Source organism: Dissoconium aciculare, assembly GCF_010015565.1.
Source record: "Dissoconium aciculare CBS 342.82 unplaced genomic scaffold K489scaffold_1, whole genome shotgun sequence".
Classification (NCBI taxonomy): domain Eukaryota; kingdom Fungi; phylum Ascomycota; class Dothideomycetes; order Mycosphaerellales; family Dissoconiaceae; genus Dissoconium; species Dissoconium aciculare.
In genome coordinates, this window is record NW_022984951.1 from 2,942,957 (window position 1) to 2,964,727 (window position 21,771).

A 21,771-nucleotide genomic window follows, 5' to 3' on the forward strand; every position below is an offset into this window, starting at 1 on the left:
GTCTACGTGGGCTAAAATTTTGGAAACGTCGGCGTGAAGTCTCAGGAATGGAGAGCCTGCCGTCTTCGATTTCATCAAACAATCGTAGCTCGCCGTCCTTGGCGAGACAGACGGATCTACCACCACAAACGCGTGCGTCGCATCCTTCGCTGCCGGATTTACCGTCATGAAAACGAACCAGGGAATGAAACATTTCAATACACGAGCGCGACCCTTTTTGTCATTACGGGATCGGACGATATCTAGTGATCACGAATCCAATGAATGAAATGCCAGACCTAGAAGCTTTCTACCGCCATGAGCCGTGCACAATCTTTGGGCACAGACCTCCAAACCTTCACTTTCGTTTCACAGAAGACCAGAAAGATAACATTGGAAGGTTCCATACGAGACAATGATTATGACATTTACGGGGATCATCGGCGTCTACAGCAAACGCCTCTCACGAGCCTACAGCTGACGGACAGATCCGAAGGGGAACATATATGGAGTTCCGGATTACACGTAGGATTTGGGCATTTTTGCTTGCTATTCATAACAACGCGGGGTCTCCAATGCTTATTCCTCGTGAAGCAAGGAAAGGGAGTTTCGCACGAGAGGTGGTATTTTTCTCATGACGCGGAAATGAAGATCTGCGCGTGCAAAGGATTGCACGTGTTTGTGGTGTACTATTAGATTTTGGCATCGCTTTACAGACCATCATTGAATCTGGATTTTGGAAGAAGGCGTTGTCCTTCGTCATGCCTGCACGAATGTTATTTTCTCGTTATAATATATGTGACGACTCAACGCTTGCCTAGGTATCCATTAAGTATGGATATGTGAGATTATCGGTGGTTGACATTGCGTCAAATGATGATGACCACCAAAGACCAGCCCGGGGTAATGCCAAGGCCTGGATTCGGGCCTCTCCAACCACCAGCCCCCAGTCTCCCGCTACCGGAACTTGACGTGCCACATTATCGGGACGGCAGTACGATATGATTCCATTCCGATTTCACTATGACACCTTGAGATTTTTGTCTCAACAAACACAAGCAGCATACACGACGTGAACAGGGATAGATTTCAATACGTTCAGCATATCCATTATACAGCGCACTCTTTCATATTGTCAGCGGTTTCCCCATGGGGTCGACGTCACCGCCATTGACGCCCATTCGGCAGTATGAGGCCCCTGTCGACACCACATCTGGCGACACATACCAAGACGATTTTAAACGACGCTCAAGTAGCTTCGCATCAAATCACGAAAGAAGCCCTGTGACGTCTAAAGCACGACATCGCTTCTCCAACGCTTCTCACGCATCCAACGACTTCGATTACCCCACCGACGATGCTGGCGGGGGAGCAGGTGGAGGTGGAGGAGGTGGGATGGGAATGGGCAATCTCGCCGACGAGCTCGATCAGCTCGACGATGAATATGACTATGAGGAGGACGCTGGCGACACGACACAGTTAAGGACAGACGGTGGCCCGGATGACTCGATAATCGAGGGAGCTCGTGATTCGGGAATTGATGTATCCTACCCTCCTGGCAGTCATAACTCACCGTCACGGGCGCGAAACTTTTCAAAACCGCTCGGACAAGAAGACAAGCCGCCTGATGCGGCTGGCGACGAGGAGGGAAATGAGGATCGATTCTCGCCGGATCTCGAAGACCTGGTCGCGACCATTGCTCGGATGACCGCCTACACGACAACGAGTGAAGATCCGATCATTCCACGTACCACTGCTTTGCTACACGATCTCGGTCCACAATCCAATCTCGAAGCCGGCATACAACGCTTCAACACTGCGACTAACAGCATGACTGCCTATTCCACCGCACAGACAAAATCCATGCAAGTCCTAGCACAGAGCCTCTTCTCACCGCTCTTCTTCGCCTACAATAGCAACGCCTTTGACTTTGACGCCGCACTCATCGAAGACACCATCCCGCTGATTGATACGCTGCTACAAGATATTCCCGGCGGCATTAGCAACAGCGTCAACCTCCCTGGCCAAACGCAATCTTCTTCCGAACCACCGTCCTCCTCGCCTTCGTCACAATCCCTCGTCATCTCCAACCTCGCCCGCTTGACTCGCGACACTGCCGACGTCCTCGCCGCCCTCTCCCAGCTTACGGATACCCTCCAAATGGGCAAACAAATCACCACCACTGCAGCCCGGCACCTCCGTACCACACAGACGATGGTCGCGGAACTCCTCCGCGAACGGGAACGTGCGGAGGTCGCGCGTGTGGATCTCCTGGCCGGAGGCTGGAACGAGAAAGTCCAGGCGAGGGTCTGTGGTAAGGAATGTAGGAGTATCGTCGAGGGATTCCGGGAAACATGTGAAAGGTTGAGAGGCGTGGAGGACGATGGTGTCGTTGCGCCGGTGGCCGTTGTTTCGTGATATGAGAGGGAGGGGGAAAGCGGAATGATATTTGAGGTAGAGAGATTAACGACATCACAATGATGAAGGACTTTTATAATATTTCTAGAACGACGTTTACTTTATGCGATGTCTGTCCCCAGCATTTTTGAGCAGCACAGTGCCTCACTTTCCGACCAGTGGTGATTAATTCGGCAGCGATTGGGCATTATCTAATCAACCTCTTGCTCAGGGCCCGAAAAGCCCCTCACCGCACCCTCGAAGCTGCAATTCACAGACTCCGACATCACATTCGCAATCGAAGGGTGCTTAGGTAATCAAGCACGGCCGAGCAAATCCGTACTAGACCCGACCGATGTCCCGTCTTTCCGTCGAGCCAATCACATGTCGATCGCGCATTGCTCTCGCTGCGTGGAAGTCCCCACCCGGGCGCTTAACATCTTTATCACACACGCCTTGCAGTTTGTGAAACAGTGCGGTGGGCATGTGTGTGGTAGGTGGTGGCCACCTCTCATGCCCGTGTGCGGCACAGTTCTCTCGCGAGATCACTTTCTCATCCTCTGGCAAGTCGAAGCTTTTGATCTTTTGCCCCTGTATTGGTGAAAGAGCTGCCGTCTCTTCAGTGTGAGAATACAGCCACGCACGAGTCCCCGAGACCGTCGCATCAAGGGACGAGTTCATCTCCATCCATCAGGCACTCCTACCAGTGCTTTTGGGCTGTCAGAGACTCTGCGCGCGTTTCGCTTCTCAACGCGGATTCAGAACAACACGGGACTCGCAAATCATCGCCGGAAAATAGCGACCTAGAAACTGAGTGTAACCTCGACGAGACGTGCATCCGGGAAATCACCCACCAAGCAGAGTCTGACCATCTGGACTGGCCGGTCCAGTCGAACACAACTCGCCACGCGACCGCATCCTCAAGATCCATCCATCCCTCATATCGAATCCGGCAGCTTTCGAACACATCAAGATGCGCGTCCTCATCGCCCACGACTGGCGCATGCCGAAATTGATGGTTGGCTTGCTCATCCTCGAATTACCCTTGACTGTCCTATGTCTGGTGCTCATGGGTGTCGCGGACCCCAATACCTATCGCACGAAACTCTGGGCCGATGGTGGCAAGGCTGGCCTCAACAGTAACCCGAACATTATCCTCTATAGCTATGCGAATTACAAGCCCTTGGAACCGCCGCTGGTATGGAGTCAATAGTGAGTCCATCCAATCATTCACTTCATTTCGCAAGATGGGGTAGAAAGTCTGCTCGTCTGCGACATTTGATGTTGGCGAGGAATTCTAACTGATCGATCGCAGCATGACTACCTTTAACACCGTCATCTCCGTGCTCAGCTTGTTCGTCCTGCTCGTCAAGACGGCCATGTACACCATGCATTTCTTCTTCCCTGCTCTCAGCGCTGTCGTTCACGCGATCCTCGTCGCCCTGTATGCCAACGCCTTGTACAACCAGACCGCAGGAGATTACCTCGACACGGAACATGTTGCGCGCCGGCCATGGTATCTCACGCAGAGCTGCAAGACCTATGCTTCCCCTGGCAATCTAGGATTCTGCTACCAGGCTCGAGCGAGCGTCTATGTTACGGCAGTCATGGTGTACGTTTCCTGAAATCCTCAGGATCAATCACCCCTACATACTTTTGCCTAACTAACACATCTTCATCCACAGAATTCTCTTCAGCGTCTACCTTGGTCACGCTATTTGGTCAGCCATCCCAACTGAACAAGAACGTCGCGAGCGTGAATCAGAATACCTGGCCAACATCGAGATCAAGAAACTCTCGACCTACGTCGGTGGCGGCAACGACAATGAATTCGAAATGGACAACAAGACCGTCTTCCTCAACCTTCCGAAGACTCCGAAGACAACGACATTTGGTGGACTGAACCCCATGACGCCGCGGACGACGGCGTTCACGAGACTGAACGGTGGAAAAGCGCCGGAGTCCAGGGTCGTGGCTATCAGCAGTCCTCCGAGCGCGAGTGCCAGTGCCAGTGCCAGTGCAAGCACGAGGAGTCCAACCGCCGCCTCACGAGCGCTGCCTTTCCGGGAGCAATTTGGAAGCAGCGATAACGTTTAAGCTTTTTTGTTCTTCTTTTATATATACATCACCTTTTAACGATATCAATTTGAGTGAAGGGAGGTCACTGGCGCTTTTTATGGATGGATAGGAGGAGCATCTCCGCCCGAGTCATGTTCCAAATGTGCGAAGAATTTGAGCGAAATTATCATGAATCATCCTACGGTTTATCTAGCATTCATGAGCCTACATCTGGCTTTCGGCCTCGTATGTCGGATCGGTATTTCTTGAATCGGGCCGGCAGTTGCCTGCTCGGCTGACTGTACTGTGACGATGGTGGGGACGAATTTCCCAATTCCTGCGGGGTTTTTTCTGAGACAACTGGACTACCGATCCTGTATACAGTCAGGCACGAGACCCGTCAAATTACCTCATCACCTTCGGACGTCTCTACATTTTCTCTTATTGACAAAAGATCCGTGGATAATCAGAAATTTTGTATCGTACGACCAAGCGAGATATACTTCACTTGTCTCGTTCCATCTCCTCTGACGACATTGTTCCGGCGACTGCGACCGCGGCCCAACTGTGAATTTATCCATTGAGTCACCGCCAATATGCAATAGCTGGTGACCACTCCAGTCGACAGCGTTTCCATCGCGCTGCCATGTCCTTCTTTAGCTTCGACTTCGCAAACACATATTTCGCCGATCAGCGGTGACCATGGACACACAAATCGAGCAAGCGATCGAGCTGGCCTTCGATCCACGCACCGACCAAAACCTCAAAGCTCAAGCCTATGAATTCCTGAACCGACTTCGCGAGGATGCCAATGGATGGCAGGTATGCCTGGCCGTCTTCGTCAAAGATCCTCCCAGCTCAGAGGTCGTCCGGGTGGTCTGTCTCGAGCTCGTCAACAATGCGGTCCAGACCCAGGGCATTGGACAGGCGGGCCTGAACCAAGTCCGACACCAACTGATGGATTATATCCGCCGACGATATGCACCCAATACGACACAATACGACCCGCCGGGTATCCAGAACAAAGTCACCCAGACCATTACTTATCTCTTCACCTCATTATATGCGTCCGATTGGCCGAACTTTTTTGATGAAATGCTCGCCCTCACCACCGCCAGTCCGGAGACTGGAGCGGCAAATCCTGCTGCTATTCTAATGTTTCTCCGACTTCTCAGCTCGATCCACGATGAAATCGCCGACTTGTTGATCCCCCGCAGTCGAGAAGAGCAGAAACGGAACAATGATTTGAAAGATTTGGTTAGGGCGCGCGATGCAAACAAGATTTCGGGAACGTGGCAGAACATCCTGACAAATTGGAGATCGACAGACTTGCTTTTGGTCGAGATGTGTCTGCGGACAATCGCCAAGTGGGTAAGCTGGATCGACATTAGCTTGGTCATCAACGAGCAGATTCAGGGCGCTCTGCTAGAAATCGCGGGCCAGCAAGGCTCGATTTCTGCAGACAGTAAAGAAGCCAAGGCTCGCGATGCTGCAATCGACACCTTTTCGGAGACGGTGGGGAAGAAGATGGCGGACAATGCTAAGATTCAATTGATCGGGTATCTCAACCTCGCCAACGTTGTCGGACAGCTAGTCGCCAGTCCAGCCTTGTCAGAATTACAAGGATCGGCAGAGTACGATACTGACCTGGCAGAGGCTGTCGCCAAACTTGTCAACAACGTCGTGTTTGATGTGGTCAAGGTTCTCGATTCGGACAACGTGGACGACTCAACCCGAACAGTTGCAGACCAGTATCTTCAAACATTCGTACCCTTCGTCCTGAGATTTTTCTCGGATGAGTACGACGAGATCTGCTCCGCCGTGATCCCCTCTCTGACGGATATGCTCACTATGTTCCGCAAGACGGTCAAAGCGAGAGGCAGCCTCCCTGAAAATTACGCGGTCATGTTGCAACCAATTCTCGACAGCATCATCATGAAGATGAAATACGATGAGACCGCGTCTTGGGGCGACGAAGATGAACAGGAAGACGAAGCGGAATTCTCAGAGCTTCGCAAACGATTGCATGTACTACAGCAGACTGTGGCTGCCGTTGACGAAAAGATCTATACCGACACTCTGAGTAATTTGGTAGGACACACTCTCAGCAGACTGAAATCTCCGAACGACAAACCAAATTGGCGGGATCTGGATCTTGCTCTGCTTGAAATGCATCACTTTGGCGAGCTGGCCATTAAAAACGGTGGCATCTATACCAAGAGCAAACCGTCCTCCGAAGCATCCGGAAGATTGGTGGAAATGATGACGACTCTCGTCGATTCTGACTTGGCTTCATATCCTCATCCCGCAGTGCAACTGCAATACATGGAAGTCTGCGTTCGATACGTGCAATTCTTCGAACATAATACTGCCGGCACGCCGAAAGTCTTGGAAAGCTTCGTCCGCCTTGTCCATAGCGATCATGATAAGGTCCGACTACGAGCATGGTATTTATTCCAACGCTTTATTCGACACCTCCGAACACAACTCAGCGAGTATGCCCAGACGGTGGTGCAAGCCATCGCAGATCTTTTGACCATCCGCGCCGAAGTCCCTGCCGATCGTGACGACGACGATGTCTCCTCGGAGGATAATGGCCGCTCGGCCGATGCCGTCTTCACAAGTCAGCTCTATCTCTTCGAAGCAATTGGTACGGTCGCCTCTGGTCGACAAGTTCCGACCGAAACCACTGCTGCCATTGCGCGATCTGTTATTGAACAGCTCTCTCTTGACCTTAATAATAACTTGGTGGCTGCAAAAGGCGGCGACGCCAGGGCTACCCTGCAGATACACCATGTCATCATGGCTTTGGGATCTCTTGCAGCCGGCTCCTCTGATTGGCAGCCCGGCGTGACCTCCCATGGCTCGCCACCTGCCGTTGAAGTCTCGCGAGAATTTGTGAACGCGAGCAATAGCATCCTTGTGGCCCTGGAGAATCTCAAAAACCAGTCGGATATCCGCGCGGCCGCTCGTCATGCGTTCTCCCGATTACTCGGCGTTCTCGGCTCACAGGTCCTACCACAGCTACCACGCTGGATCGATGGCCTCTTGTCGTCCGCATCGACCAATGATGAAATGGCCATGTTTCTGCGCACTCTCGGCCAAGTCGTCTACGGCTTCAAAGGTGAAATCTACAACATCCTCGACCAGCTCCTCTCACCGCTCTTCCAGCGTGTGTTTGCTGGCTTCTCTCAGCCTCTGACCGGAACCGATGACGAGATCCAAATGCGCGAGTTGAAACAACAATATCTCGGGTTTGTCCTTGTCATCCTCAACAACGACCTTGCCGCCGTCCTTGTCAGTCCCTCCAACCAAGCCACCTTCGACCCATTCATCACCTCCATCACCAAATTCTCCTGCGACCCCTCCGACCCCTCAAGTGCCCGCTCCGCCTTTTCCGTCCTCACCAAACTCACTACCATCTGGGCCGGCCCCGATGTCTCCACCGAAGGCATCACCCCGTCACCCTCGACCACCGATACTTCACCTACTGCCTCCGCCCAACCCCTCCCGGGTTTCTCCGACTTCATCCTTGCCCAATTCGCCCCCCTCACATGGACTCTCGTCTCCACACCCAACTTCAACCCCAATGATGCCCAGATGCGTAGCGTCCTCCAAGAAGCCGCCACGCTACAATGGACGATCCTGCGCAAAAACGGCGCTCCTTACCGCGATCGTCTTCAGCAGGAATTATCGGATTTGGGCGTCAGTCCGGACGGTGTGCAGGGTTACATCAGGAGCGTGTCGGGCGAGTTATTGGCTTTCAAGAAATTCTTCGCGGGATTCGTGCAGCAGGCGAGAGCACAGTGAGCGATTACTGTTTGCCGGTTAATCGACGGCGATTCTCTCCATGTTTCGTTTTTATCGGAAATGAGGCTGTGGTGCACGTAGATAGATTCAAGAGATAGCTAGATGTTCATTTGATGGCGGGTCTTTATGGAAAAGCGTATGCATTCATTCATTCATTTGTTGCCATTGGAGTCCCCTTCGTGGTTCGCGTTCCATCCCATCAAACCTGTCTTTGGTTTTTCAGCGACGTGATTCGATAGCGAGAAAAGTGTGAAACCGTCATATTGATCGAGCAGAGCAATGAAAAGCCTTGAAATAATACTGTGAGGAGAAACAAACAAAGATCAGAAAGCCCTCTGGCATAAAACGGAAAATAAAATTACATCTTCCAAGAAATCGTCATCAACATTATCATCGAATATCGTCACCGGAGTCAACATCAACGTCGTTAGCAATCATCAGCAATCAACAAATAGCACAAACAAACAACAGACAGCAGATAACAGACACGAAAATTCCACTTGCCCTCAAACCTCAATGACACTCAACCTCATCTCCCCGAACTCCACCTCTTGCTTGACTGTGAGGAAATTCCTCGTCCCGAGCGAAAGAACATGCAGAAACGCCTGCGCCGCGACAACAGCGGAGTTCTCCTCGGGTGGAAGCAAAGCATGGAAAGTCACGCTCTTCCCATCTCCAGTAGGATCTTCGGTGTAAGAAATCGAAGGCATCGTCTCGTCGGCTTGACCGCTTGCTTCCCCTGTGGTAGCAGCAGTAGCTGATGACTCGATCGCCGTTCTTACAAAATCTAGGAAATTAGCACTTTCGCCGTACAGCGCCGTACGTTGCCATTGGGAATCGCCTGCGGTCTGCGTGTCGACGCGGGCGGCGGGACCGAAGAGTTCATAGGATTCGTCTCCTCCTCCTGCGTAGCTGTCATCGCCGCCACCGCTGGTGAGGAGCGTATCTGGCATGGGCAGTTGAAATGCTTCGTCTCCGTCGTGCATGTCAATGGACGTGGGTTGATAGAGGGGATGAGCGCCGTGGGTCTGTAAGGGTGAGGCGGAGATGAGGTGGCTTCCGCGTCGGCTGAAGAGGCCACCGCCGCCTGGTTGTCTGCCGTGGGTGGAAGTTGATCGGGCCCGGGATCCGGCGCTCACGTTCCAGGGGAGCAGGCTGGAGAGGCGACGGTCCTCAAGGGGCGTGGGTGCGTCTCGACCGTATTCGATGGTGTCGTCTTCGTCTAGCACGGCGTTGATCTGATCGTTGAGGTTCATACCGCGACCGACTTCGTTGTCGAGTGGGTCGCTCCGGGCTCGTACACGACGTTGGTATGTACCATCCTCAGGATCTGCTTCTCTTGCACGCTTTGCTCTCGCGGTCAGGAGATCAATGCCGGTGAACGCTTCGATGATGCGAGCTCCCGAGAATATGTCGAGGGGACCACGACGACCCATGCCAAGGACGGAGCCGAGCACCCATTCTTCGGCGTTGGTTTTGGCTATGGCTGCAAGCTTGAGGAGGTCTTTGTGGCGAGCAGCATTGCGCATAGTCTCGAGATAGTCTCTGTTCCATTGATTCAAATCACTGTTGTGCAGCTCAGTGGTGCCATCGAGAGGTACATGCTTGATTGGTACATGTCGTTTGCGACGGATAGCAACTTGTGCTGTCTCAGTGGATGTCTCGTCTTGCATCTCAACGTCGTCTACGGTCGGTTGCGTTGGACCTGAAATCCCACCCTGTGTGCCTGCGACATGCTCATTGGCATCTGGGAGGAAGACCTGTGGACTCAATTAGTCTTGCGCTTGAGCATGTGCCATAAGAAACTTACATCATGGATAGGGGCGGCATCATCGTCAAAGATGACAGGAGGTGCACTGAAACGATCACTGTGCAAATGCGCAGTACTTCCATATCCCCTCGAACGACGATGCTCCTCAAGATGATCATCAAACCCAAGATCAAGCTCAAGATCCTCGTCATCGAGTAAGCGAACAGGCTGTTGACTTCTTGCAAAAGCCGAGGAATCGCGTCCAATGCCGAACAGATCTAGCCCCCCTCTCGCAGGCGTCATCGAGCTCGCAGAAGCAGGAATCAACAGTCCACCGATCGAATTCTGCGAGCTTTGCAGCTGCGTACTATCTCTTGCCGAGGAGATCAATTGTGTTCCGTCGTCATCTTTCTGGTCGATCTCGTTGAGAAATTCGAGATTGCTTAGGTCGGCAGGGGCGAGATCGAGATCGAGTAGAAACGCCGGGTCGTCACGAAGCACAAGATGATCTTTCTTTCCTCTATGTGCTCCTTCGGCTTCCAGACCTGCTGCGCGGACAACGTTGACGAGTGCGCGAAGACCGTTCTTTGCATTCTCGGCATCCGTGAGAACGTAACCGCATTGTTGGGAGTAAACTCGAGCGACGCCGTATCTGTGATCATCAAGTCAGTGCCCGTACAGATTGCTAGATACAGAAAAATCACAGTCTCCGGTCTTCAACGGCAATGCTTACAGAAGATTGCTTTGTAACCTTAACGCCATGGGCACGCCAGGCTCGATGATACTTTCGCACGCCTTGGTCACGTCGACATCGAGGATAGCGCGACGGGAGACTTTCTTCAAGGCGGATTTGGAGCCTAGAGTTGCCACAAGCCTGTAAACAATCGTCGTGAGTATTTTATTTTCGTATGCCCTCGATGCGTGGAGTGCTCTCATGATTTGAAGATCGATGCTGGCGTCGATGGATGAATGTATGAGGATGACGGGAGAATATCGGCTTACCAGATCGTTGCAACGCCGTATTTGCGCGATGTGAGGACTGTGATAAGTGTTAGCGAGACTGCCGGTGACTGACCACCCACTCAGTCAGGATCATCGTCCTGAAGAGAGAGTCTTGGACCGGTGGTGCTCATTGTCCTGATCACTTCTCACCTTCATGACTGTAGAACATCGTTCTGACTTTTCGACGGGTAACTTGTTATGAGGGAGCGTCAAGCAAGAAGGTTGTATTGACGAGAGACTCAGAGTCTTCCGAGTGGCATCAATAGGGAAACTCGGTTCCTTGTCGTTGAGGATTCTCTCGGTCCACGGATGGCATGTCTTGTCTCCTATGATTTCGTTTCCTAGTATGATCAACGAACGAAGAAAGGATGAATAGAGAGGAATATGGATAGAAGGAATAAACCGTGTCGCGTGAAGTCGCGAAATTGATGCCTAGAAATGAAAAGCTTTCGTGCGGATCACTTCGACATGATGAAGGCCTCCTGCTGGAAAATCTCGGGGGCGTGGGCGAAGTAAATGGGATCATAGCTCGGGATACTCGGGACATTCACTTTCTGGGGACTTTTTTTCGTTAACTCCAGAATGTCACAGTGTGATCATCAAGTGTGTGTCATGCGGTGAGAGCGGGCCTGTTTGAAGGCGCTGAAGTCCTTCGCGAGACACGCATTTGCATGCAATAGTCTCCTTGAAGAACAAATCCCCAACTTCTGCATCATCTGAAAATCATTCAATTCATAATCTCTACTTCAAGTCCGTCTTTCGAGACAGAAGTGCATGCCCCTCGTCTAACTCTTATTTCGCGCGGAAAAGGCCCGTCACTCGATGACAGGCAGCTCCACCGCCCTATACAGCAAAATCAGCGCAGAATGACTCTCTCCACCACCCGCCAGCGTCTCAATTTTCTCGCTTTCAACCTCCTGCACCTTATCATCGTTGAACCACCACCACTTGCCATCCTCGACTTTTCCTGGTGCCGCGGTCTTCTTCACATACGCTGTGTAGTGGCCAGAGTCTGCTGATGAGCCTTGATGTGTGACTACTCCGCGAAGTTCGTAAAGACCTGTCTGGTTGGCCGAATGATCGCGCGCAAGATCCGGGTGGACGAGTGATAGGAGCTCTTTCTTCAAGGCGAGGATTGAGGCCGCGCGCTCAGCGTCGATTTCGGCGTCGGTTTTGTAGACCTCGGTGCCGGCGTCAGTGGTGCCGGTCATGGCGACGTCTTCACTACCGCTGGGTTTCTTGACGTTGGCAGACGAAGAGGGTTCGCCGGCAGCTTTGGCTTCCCGTTCCTTCTCCTTCTCTTTCTTCTTTTGGAGAGGCTCGTCGCTGCGCACTGCGGCGGGGGCATCCCCTGCGGCTTCGGCATCCTGTCGCATGCGCTTCTGGCGCTTCTTGGCTCGCTCGACATCCTCCTCCTCTTTGCGGACTTCTCGGATCTTGTCTCGGATCGGGATGATCTTCTTTCGAAGCTCATCGGTGCAAAACTCAAGGACGTCAATCTCATGTTGGAAGGTGACTCTGCGCAGAATTTTGGCCTTCTTGCCGGTGTCTTTCCGCCAGAAGAAGCGAATGAGGTGGACGGGGGCGTATTTGGGCAACCGGGAGATGCGTGAGGTACGCGTGTAGTTGGCCATGGCGTTCAGTGTTGGGGAGTTCTTCTCGATCGTCTCGTTAAGCGCAATCGAGAGACCTTCCCGCAAGTGATTCGTCTCGCTGGTGATGTTGCACTTCAAGTCGTTGAAGTCCTCACTGTTAGTGGTGACTTCCTCCTCGGGTGCGTCATCGCATTTAGTTGTAACCTCAAACTTGCCGCCCATGTATTTGTCTATCCAGCTCTTGAAAGCCGGGCCCGACTCCTCAGAGTCTTTGAGCTTCAAGCTCGTGCCCAGCGTCTGAATCAACTGTGACCACACCTCTTCGGCGTCCTGCTGTGCGTATCCATGCCCACTCTTAGCCTTCTCTGCGAACTGAGGAAACTTTTGCCGAAGCGTCGTCAAGAAGAGAAGCGGTGGAAAACCTTGCTGAGTCTCGGCCATCTGCTTGTAGAGGTCCCCTAGCGCGGCGGTAAGGTCGTTGCCTCCCCCTAGTCCACCAATTCCATGCTGTGCAAGTTGCTGTGGTGAGAATAACGAACTGGCCGGACCCGCAGTAGCTGCGCCTGGCTTATAGCTCTTCAACTCTTCCAACAGCTCCGGTACAGCACGCAATGTCTGCAACGTGGCGTTGGCATAGCACGTGTTGCCCATATTTTGCAGACCCGCCGGAATCGCTCCATCTAACTGCGCCAGCTCCGCCTCCGTCATATCCTCCGCAAACTTGACTTTATCCTTGGGGACCTCGGTGACCACATTCGCAGAAGGATTTCCGATCAAGGTGATGACGGTGCCGGCCTTGAATCCTAACGATGCAAGCGGAGTGTCGTCCTTGATGATCTTCTTCGCCAGTACTTTTTGGTTCTCGGGCTCGACGTTTGTGAGGGAGTAGATTTGCATCTTCAAGATCTCTCCGGTTGCCGACGTGTCGACTTCCAGGTCGTAGACCTTGCCTTGGTGCTTGACTTTGATAGGCACTTCGGCCATGATTGCGTTGTGATGCAGATGTTGTTTGTATTTAATGAACGTTGAAGAAAAGTTTCACGAACAACGTTTGAGATAGGGAGAGTGAGTGTGTGCAAAAGAGAGAGAGGCTGCTTAGCTGGAAAGCTATGGAATGTATGCGACTCGTGTATTTCGTGGCGATCAACAGATCGATTCCTCCAGCTCATAGCCACCTGCAAAGATCCAGCCCACTTGCTCGCATGTGGCGGTGGATGACGCTGACTCCTTGCCTGAGGCCTGGATTTTGGCTGTCAAAATCACAACCCTACCGGACGACGTCGACGAGTGTGTGCAGAAGCATCAAGAGAGATACTTTCGTACTCCACATAGAGACATTCCCAGTGACAGATTGAAATCAATAGTAATACAATGCTTCTCATAAGCACTCTTTATGCATAATAATCTCATCCACGACGTCTCTAACCCCGTAAACAAGCCGGCAACAACGACGACTTCGACTTCGACGTTGCTGCTGCAACTGCCGAAGCAGGAATTCCATGCCTCCTCAACAAAGCCTTCAATGCCAATACTTCCGCCTTCAAGACCATGACTTCTCCTTCTAGGCTGGTAACACGTGCGCGCGTGTTGTGGCATTTGGGACATGTTTCTGCACTTGCGTCTTGGTGGTCGTGGTCGTGGTCGTCGTCTTCGAGGTCGTGGTTATCATGATTGAGATCAAAGCTCTGCCGGCGGTCCTCTTGCCCTCGTGGGTCTCTGTGTCGTTGAGGCCCGCGTTGGCGTTGTGGTGCTGTTTGTGCTTGATCAAGCTTCTTTCGTGGATGTTCCGCTGATTTTATTGCAAGTGACATGAGTGTACTGGCGGCACCGCTCTGGCGAAACCGTGGTGGAGGAGAATGCCTTGCCGTTTCCCCCTTTCTTTCTTGTGTGCCGTCTTCTACAGCGTGATCTTTTCGACGCGTCCGACGTGGTGAGCGCGATGACATCCGTGGAAAGTGTTTTCGGACATCTTCCGAAGTGGGGCCCATGTCGTTCTCGTCAAGAAGTGAAGTCGCGATCGTGGGAGAACGGAGCTTGTGCTCACTATTCTGCTCTAAGTCATCATTCGACATCGGTGGATCGGTAAATCTAAGTTGTGCATGGTCTCGGTATGTCGAAGCAGAATGAGGCATTGTCGTAGGCTCGCTATACCCTATGCCGGAATCAAAGTCTTCAGGAAACAAATTTGAGCTCTTCGAAATTCGCTTCTGGCGATGGCCTCGACGTCGAGGGGGATTTGGCCGGGACTCTTCGGCTTCAGATGTCAACCAGATGTCGTCAACTTCCTCATCACCGAAGGACGGGATTGATGCAGAATCTGTCGGCCATGTGTCCGGATCATTGACGTGAACTTGGCGCTGCTGTTTGGGAGAATCATGACTCGACTGTTCCTTTGGCACGCTGATTTTGTCTACTTTCGTCACGTGTGATGAAGTCGAGGGCTTCAGCTTTTGCTGTGCTACAGCATAGGAAGATAATGTGCCATTTCGCCTGGACGCAGATCCATGAGGGCCTGCAAGCTTCCGCAGATCGGCCAAGACTCTAGCGTTTGTATTGGGGGCTACGGCGATGGCGTTAGCGAAGCCACGCCCCTGTGTTCGAGGTGTAGCAGCTTTGAAAGCTACTTGACGTTTCTTTGGGTTGAGCGGTGAGCCGGGTAATCCTTCCTGGCGTACTGCAGGCTTCAGCTTAAGTCGGGTCGAGAGGTCTGCGGAAGGTACTCCCACAGAAATTACTGCCGTCTCGCTATCTGTAGAAGGGAACAGGGCGATATTTCGCTGCCGCGCGATATTGGATTGTTTTCCGGGCTCCGGTGGAGGGCTGTGGATAAAACTCTGGTTGGATATGCCAGGGCGATGTCGTTTGGGGCTATCTCCTTTTGATTTCAGATCGCCTCCTACTCGCGGCGGAGAGTGTGCCTTGATTGGCGAGAACAGGTCTTCAAGGTTGGGTCGCGTAAGTGATGGAAGGATAGGCACAGCAGACGTCGGAGGGCTATGGATACGCGTCGTGCCTGTGTCAACCTCTTCGGATATCTGCGCACTACCCTCAGGCGCACACTGATCGGACTCGAGGGTTACAGTATCTGAGGACTCGAAAGAGTCCTTGGAAGCGGAGCTGAAATGCTTTTCAATGTTGGAGTTGTTGAGTGACGCTGGTGACGTCCCCCTCGTCCATGCAACACTCAAGATTCTCTCATCATAAGAAGTGATGATCTTCTGGCTCAGTAAGAGGCCTATAGTGTTGTAGATCTGAACCGTTCCATCGATGTGCGACACGGCAATCAGTGGGTCTCCGGCCAACGAACGTGGATTCAGCAACCGCTCCTGGACAGAAGGAGGTGCGTGACCTGTACCTACTTGGTCAATTGTAGAGCCGATGACGTCTAGTGAAGTTATAGGCATCTTGGTATGCCAGGTTCGTATTGTGCTGCCGCCTTGTGCAACGTCGACAAGACGGCAACGCCCATCGACCCCGGCTGCCACTACGCGAGTCTTGAAGCCAGGAATGAACGCTACTCCGACGATAGGAACATCGCTCGCGATCTGCGCGCCTGGAACTGAGGCTCCTGTGACTGCCTTATACAGGCCAGTTGCTCTTCCTATCTCTCCTTTATTTCGCGATTCTCCCGAAGCTGACCCAGTGGCCGCTTTGGTGATCCTCGTTGCATCGTACGCTACAATAGTGCCATCGATAAAAGCTAAAACGAATATATTTGGACGCTCTGGATGGACTGCGATTGATGAAACCGCTGCATCTGATGCTTGTGGTTTGACGATGACTGCAGCGCTGTTGTGCTCCAGATTTCGCAAATGCACAACATTCGGGTTATCTGTCGCTGAGACCAACAAATGTCCTGTTGGAGAAATGGCCATTGCCGTTGGCGGACAAGGGTTGGTATGCACAGGGTCCAGAAGTCTCGTGCGATCAACGGAATAGTGCTGGATGCTGCCATCCAGATTGGTGGAATAGTAAAGCGAGTGGGCATCATTCGCGAAATCCAGGTGTCGGACGTTACCCTGAGGTAATCTCCTGATCAGCACATTCCACCAAAGAACGAAGTTTTGACGATGGAGGCTCGTGGCATCTCCGACGCACATCGTTGGCATTCAATCCCCAGCTATCTTCGCGATTCCTTCGGGGATCGTGCATCACAACTACATGCTGACTCGCCACAGCCATGATGCCGGAGCCGTTGTTGGCTTCTCTGGCCGCAACGATGCCACTTCGAGCGCTCGTGAAGACGACGTGGAGGCCATGGCGGTCCCAGGTATAAATGTGTTTGGGCGTTGTGATTAAGAGATGCGCGTGAGATGGCAGTTCGAAGCATCTTTCCGCGGGCGCAGGTTCTGACACAGACGCGACGACTTTTCCACCTCGTCCGACATCCTTGATATTTGTAGACGGCATCGCATGATCGCCTGAATGCTGGACGGAAGATATCTTTGTATTGCTCTAAGAAATGTCAAGATAATTCGGTTGCTAACGGACTCGTCAGGGACGTAAACATTGTGATGTCACATGGTGGGCTGCAGGTGCACTTTTCCTATCGCCGGGCGTGAATTGATAATAATCGATGATTGAAATTTGCTGATTGGTGGGGCAATGACGGGGTCTAGCGGGGTGCGACGGGCAGGGGTAATTCGCAGAGCCTCATCACAACCCTAATATGGGAATCACCTGCACCTGCACCTGGGCACCTGTGGACCCACTTCAACAGACATGGAACATAACCCCGACGAATGGTTTTCGAGACGTTTGATACCGTCTGTCGGTTATTATTGAGGAGTCGCGCCGTGGCACGTCCGTGGACTCAAAGACATGTTCCAACCGTTCGCTCGAGATTTGTTGACTGACGTTCAGCATCATCGCTGGTGTCATGTGTTCAGGTGAACGGAGGCGTGGTCAATCGAACATGTTCATGGGAGGGAATTGACATTGACCATAGGTTTCCACAGCCTCGACAGATCGTTAGAAGCGACGGGCACACACGCCTTTCGGCCGAATCATCGGTGTCACAAGGCGAATCTCATCAGTGATAATGCTTTGTCGTACCCTGTGGCTTATTACATGCACGTTGTCCTATCTGACGGTGGCTGTATGTGAAATAATGCCTACGACACGACCATCATGAGACAAAAGTTGACACGATGCCCGACATCGGCAGCCGACCAATGCCGGGCGGCTGTGTCAACCGAAGGAAAAGTGCGGAGAATAGCAGAGCCCATTCATGTGGATATCGGTTCGCTTGACTCGCCGTGGATTTGTGTGCTGTACGGAGGGCGGGATGAAGAAGAAAACCTACCGAGAGACCGTGGACGTGCTTTTCTTGTCCCGCTTCCAGGCGCAAACTGTTCGAGACATGTGTAGATTTTGTATGGCAACCTTGGAAATCCCAGGGTGCGTTCAGTAGTATGTCGTAGCAACGGCCGAAGCTTTCCCCCAACCTCCAGCTATGGCTAACTGCTACTCTCTGCCAATGCCTTTCTTCGGCTGGAAGGGAAACAATTCGTCGCCGTCTTCCTCTTTATCTTGACTTCCTCGTCAGTGTAGTGTGTGTCAAAACAACTCTCTCCCACTCCGAGATCTCGTCTTCCTTCGTCTTTGTGGGACTTGCATTCTGCTGTCCATCATAAACAATACGCAGACATCCATCATCATGTCCTCCATTGTCGCCCGAGGTGCGCTGCGAACAGCTTCGCGCGGCCTATCTCGCACCAGCAGAGCTCCCCTCTGCGCCAGCAGCAACACCACCTGCTCTTCTTCCACTTTTTCCCTCTCCTCCACCTTTTCCAAATCATCCTCTGCCTCAACACAATCACCACGATCCGCCGGTGTTCGACACTTCTCTGCCACCATGTCACCACACTCCAATGCCCCGCCTTCGGGCCCGCGCCCCGAGTACGACCAAGAGATCAAGGACATGGCCGACTACATTCACAACTACAAGATCGAATCAGAGCTCGCGGTATGTAGAAGGAATTTGCTGTGTCTTCGTAGAGAGGATTCTTGCGCACACCCATTGCTTCCTCACAAGGCTTACATCAAGGCTAACGGAATGTCTCCATCATACAGCTCGACACTGCTCGTTACGTCTTCCTCGACACACTTGGATGTGGTCTTGAGGCCCTCCAATTCGAATCCTGCACCAACTTGCTCGGACCTATCGTCCCCGGCACCGTCGTCCCCAATGGTACTCGCGTGCCCGGTACCCCTTACATCCTCGACCCCATCAATGGTGCATTCAACATTGGTGCTATGATCCGTTGGTTGGACTTCAACGACTGCTGGTTGGCTGCGGAGTGGGGTCACCCATCGGACAACTTGGGAGCCATCCTCGCCGTGACTGACTGGATCAACCGAACCAACAAGTCTGGCTCTGCTGCCAAGATTGCTGGCGGCAAGATCTTCACTGTTCACGATGTGCTCGAGGGTATGATCAAGGCTCACGAGATTCAGGGCTGCTTGGCGCTCGAGAACAGCTTCAACAAGGTCGGTCTGGACCACGTCGTCAACGTCAAGGTCGCTTCCACCGCTGTCGTCGCCAAGATGCTCGGTCTCAACGAGTCTCAGACCCGTGATGCCATCTCCCAGGCCTGGGTCGACGGCCAGAGCATGCGTACCTACCGTCACACTCCCAACACCATGTCCCGAAAGTCCTGGGCTGCCGGCGATGCGTGCGCCCGTGCCGTCGACATGGCGTTGAAGGTGCTCAAGGGTGAGGGTGGTATGGCCACTGTTCTGTCCACTCCTACCTGGGGTTTCTACGACGTCAACTTCGGTGGCAAGAAGTTCCAGTTCCAGCGTCCTTACGGCAGCTACGTCATGGAGAACGTCCTCTTCAAGGTCTCCTACCCTGCCGAGTTCCACTCGCAAACCGCCGTCGAGGCCGCGGAGCGGATCCACCACCAGCTCAAGGCCCAGGGCAAGTCCGCCGCCGACATCGAGTCCGTCGTTAACCGCACCCACGAGGCTTGCATCCGCATCATCGACAAGCAATTCAAGCCCATGGACAACTACGCCGACCGTGACCACTGCGTCCAATACATGGCCGCCGTCATGCTCGTCTTCGGCCGCCTCGAAGCCGGCGACTACCCAGACGCCAGCGAGGCCGCCACCAGCCCCTTGGTCGAGGACCTCCGCAAGCGCATCTCCTGCGTGGAGGAGCCGCAGTTCACCGCCGACTACCATGACCCGGCCAAGCGCACCATCACCAACGGCCTGACCGTCACCCTCAAGGACGGCACCGTCCTCGACGAGGTCCTCATCGAGGCCCCGCTCGGTCACCGTCTCCGCCGCGAAGAGGCTAAGCCCGTCATCCTTGAGAAGTACCGCCGCCACATCGCCCCTCACTTCAGCGCCGAGCACACCAAGAAGCTCGTCGACTTGGGTAACGACTCTGCGACTCTGTACAAGATGTCGGTCGATGAGTACGTTGACCTCTACGTCAAGGAGCGCATCTTGTAAGCGAACGATGATCGATTGAGAGATGTGTCGAGGATGGAGAGGTACATACGATCATATCGGTCATGATTGGCTTTCATGATATGATATGATGATCGGGAACGACTGTGGATAGAAGATTTCGTCCCCGAGATCTTTACAGATCTTATATATGTCTTTGTATGTAAAATGAATTGAAAGCAAAAATACTACAATCAAGCAATGGCCTCTGAGTATCAAGCAATTTGTGATGAATACTCATGCCATCGAGGTCATTACGGGCATGGAGAGAACCGTCAAGCCGTTTCTAATCCAAAAAGGGACACTAAATCGATAGGAGCATGCTGTGAGCAGAGAGCGCTCGAAAAAGGCCCTACGTTATAACAAGCAAGACACAGCCCACCGGCAGCGACATCATTTCCCAAGTACATCTCCTTGACAACTCGCCCATTGCCATCGTCATGCCCCCTAGATTGCGAGCATTGAGGAAGATCCGCCCTTGGCTCGGGCATACTCAAATATCCAAGCCTCGCAATTTGCTCCGTGAGATTCACCGCAGGATCGACGGGCAAGGCTTTGGCATCGCGGAGGATTTCATATGCTTTGGCTTGGCGCCATGAGGACCAGAGACATTCCCGGCTGGAGTGACATGCTTTGTCCTGCACATTCATTGCCAGGGCAAATTCGAGCGCATGACGGATGGAGTTGCGTTTTTCCTCGAGGCGTACTTCATCACGTTCCCGTACATGTCAGCATCTGAAGAGGCTGGATCTTGGGGTTTCTTCGCTTGAAATAGCAACTTACAAATGATCGCCCAGCCAATCCGATCAATCAACCCTGGGATATCTACAAGCACAGAATACGAGCCCGAATAATCATAGATCAACTGTTTCGTCACATCCGAAAAATTCTCGGCAAGCTCATAGATGTACGAGACAATCATAAGCAGCCCTAGATCTTTCACGTCGATACCAGGGCATTCACGCTGTAGCCACGCCCTCATCGCGAAACTCGTCGGCGCGGTGCAATCATAATTGTCCGTCAAGAGCGCGACCCGGTGCATCTGGCTCGGTGGGAGTTTCATCGGGAACATTCTTGCTGCGATGGTGGATGATGTCGCAGACGATCTGCATCGCGGCTGGATCATCATCGGGGAGGGCGATGGTCCTATCACTTCCTCCGCCGGACGATTGTCTTCCTTCTCGGAAATGCGGTCCGAGGAGGGATGCGAATGGCCTGGAAACGCTCTGGAGGACGTGCGATGAGGCGAGAACTTGGGTTTGGTCCTCGCCGACGAGGAACGTGATGTCGTTCTTGAATCCTTGTTCCATCTTTGTGCGCGTTGATGGAGAGACGATGATGGTTCGCAATCTCTGAGCGGCTATATCAGCTCTGTTCGGGAAATATTGTCGTCGTCGAGTGGTCGAGGAGAATCGGCATGATGACGAGCCGCCTGCGGACTTTTCATTGTGCACGCAGACGTCAGCTGTGATTTTCACGAGTTGTGGCACAGATGCATTCCACAGGCTTCCACTGGTCAAATAGTGGCGTGAACCTATCGATACCGTCCACGAATACAAGACTCTCAGGAGTACTTACCAGGTACTCCGGCCATTCACATGCGCCCACAAGCCGGGCCGCCAGCTGCCATGTGGCCGACCGCAAAGAGATCTCCAGAGCTCAGGTGCGGCCTCACCGGTCGTATCTAGGCAATGATACATCGCAGAGATAACCGCT

The 21,771-nt window shown here is 52.8% G+C and overlaps 8 protein-coding genes across 8 annotated transcripts; 4 read left to right on the forward strand and 4 right to left on the reverse strand.

Annotated features, from left to right (window-relative positions):
* Positions 1-970: 970 nt before the first annotated feature.
* K489DRAFT_376120 (uncharacterized protein) lies at positions 971-2,420 on the forward strand. Its single transcript, XM_033603842.1, has one exon. The coding sequence runs from the start codon at positions 1,129-1,131 to the stop codon at positions 2,395-2,397; it is 1,269 nt and encodes a 422-aa protein (XP_033464998.1). The 5' UTR covers positions 971-1,128; the 3' UTR covers positions 2,398-2,420.
* Positions 2,421-3,206: 786 nt separating this feature from the next.
* Positions 3,207-4,805, forward strand: K489DRAFT_32616 (uncharacterized protein). The gene is made up of 3 exons (XM_033601886.1): positions 3,207-3,588; positions 3,692-3,988; positions 4,062-4,805. Exons 1-3 carry the CDS (start codon positions 3,350-3,352, stop codon positions 4,471-4,473), a joined length of 948 nt encoding a protein of 315 aa, XP_033464999.1. The 5' UTR covers positions 3,207-3,349; the 3' UTR covers positions 4,474-4,805.
* A 331-nt stretch (positions 4,806-5,136) lies between these two features.
* K489DRAFT_392248 (Xpo1-domain-containing protein) lies at positions 5,137-8,244 on the forward strand (the record flags this gene model as incomplete). The annotated part of the gene is made up of 1 exon (XM_033606727.1): positions 5,137-8,244. The coding sequence occupies one exon, from the start codon at positions 5,137-5,139 to the stop codon at positions 8,242-8,244; it is 3,108 nt and encodes a 1,035-aa protein (XP_033465000.1).
* A 506-nt stretch (positions 8,245-8,750) lies between these two features.
* K489DRAFT_398144 (uncharacterized protein) lies at positions 8,751-11,165 on the reverse strand (the record flags this gene model as incomplete). The annotated part of the gene is made up of 5 exons (XM_033606927.1): positions 8,751-10,004; positions 10,055-10,646; positions 10,728-10,868; positions 10,997-11,033; positions 11,147-11,165. The coding sequence occupies 5 exons, from the start codon at positions 11,163-11,165 to the stop codon at positions 8,751-8,753; spliced, it is 2,043 nt and encodes a 680-aa protein (XP_033465001.1).
* A 578-nt stretch (positions 11,166-11,743) lies between these two features.
* On the reverse strand, positions 11,744-13,575 carry K489DRAFT_331153 (cysteine proteinase; the record flags this gene model as incomplete). Its single annotated transcript, XM_033602132.1, has 1 exon — positions 11,744-13,575. The coding sequence occupies one exon, from the start codon at positions 13,573-13,575 to the stop codon at positions 11,812-11,814; it is 1,764 nt and encodes a 587-aa protein (XP_033465002.1). The 3' UTR covers positions 11,744-11,811.
* A 355-nt stretch (positions 13,576-13,930) lies between these two features.
* Positions 13,931-16,791, reverse strand: K489DRAFT_376122 (WD40 repeat-like protein). Its single transcript, XM_033603843.1, has 2 exons — positions 16,690-16,791; positions 13,931-16,610 (listed from the first exon to the last, which is right to left on the reverse strand). The coding sequence occupies exons 1-2, from the start codon at positions 16,771-16,773 to the stop codon at positions 14,013-14,015; spliced, it is 2,682 nt and encodes an 893-aa protein (XP_033465003.1). The 5' UTR covers positions 16,774-16,791; the 3' UTR covers positions 13,931-14,012.
* A 1,657-nt stretch (positions 16,792-18,448) lies between these two features.
* K489DRAFT_406584 (2-methylcitrate dehydratase) lies at positions 18,449-20,058 on the forward strand (the record flags this gene model as incomplete). Its single annotated transcript, XM_033607272.1, has 2 exons — positions 18,449-18,559; positions 18,667-20,058. The coding sequence occupies 2 exons, from the start codon at positions 18,449-18,451 to the stop codon at positions 20,056-20,058; spliced, it is 1,503 nt and encodes a 500-aa protein (XP_033465004.1).
* An 868-nt stretch (positions 20,059-20,926) lies between these two features.
* Positions 20,927-21,416, reverse strand: K489DRAFT_376126 (uncharacterized protein). The gene has a single exon (XM_033603844.1). The coding sequence runs from the start codon at positions 21,363-21,365 to the stop codon at positions 21,063-21,065; it is 303 nt and encodes a 100-aa protein (XP_033465005.1). The 5' UTR covers positions 21,366-21,416; the 3' UTR covers positions 20,927-21,062.
* Positions 21,417-21,771: the final 355 nt, after the last annotated feature.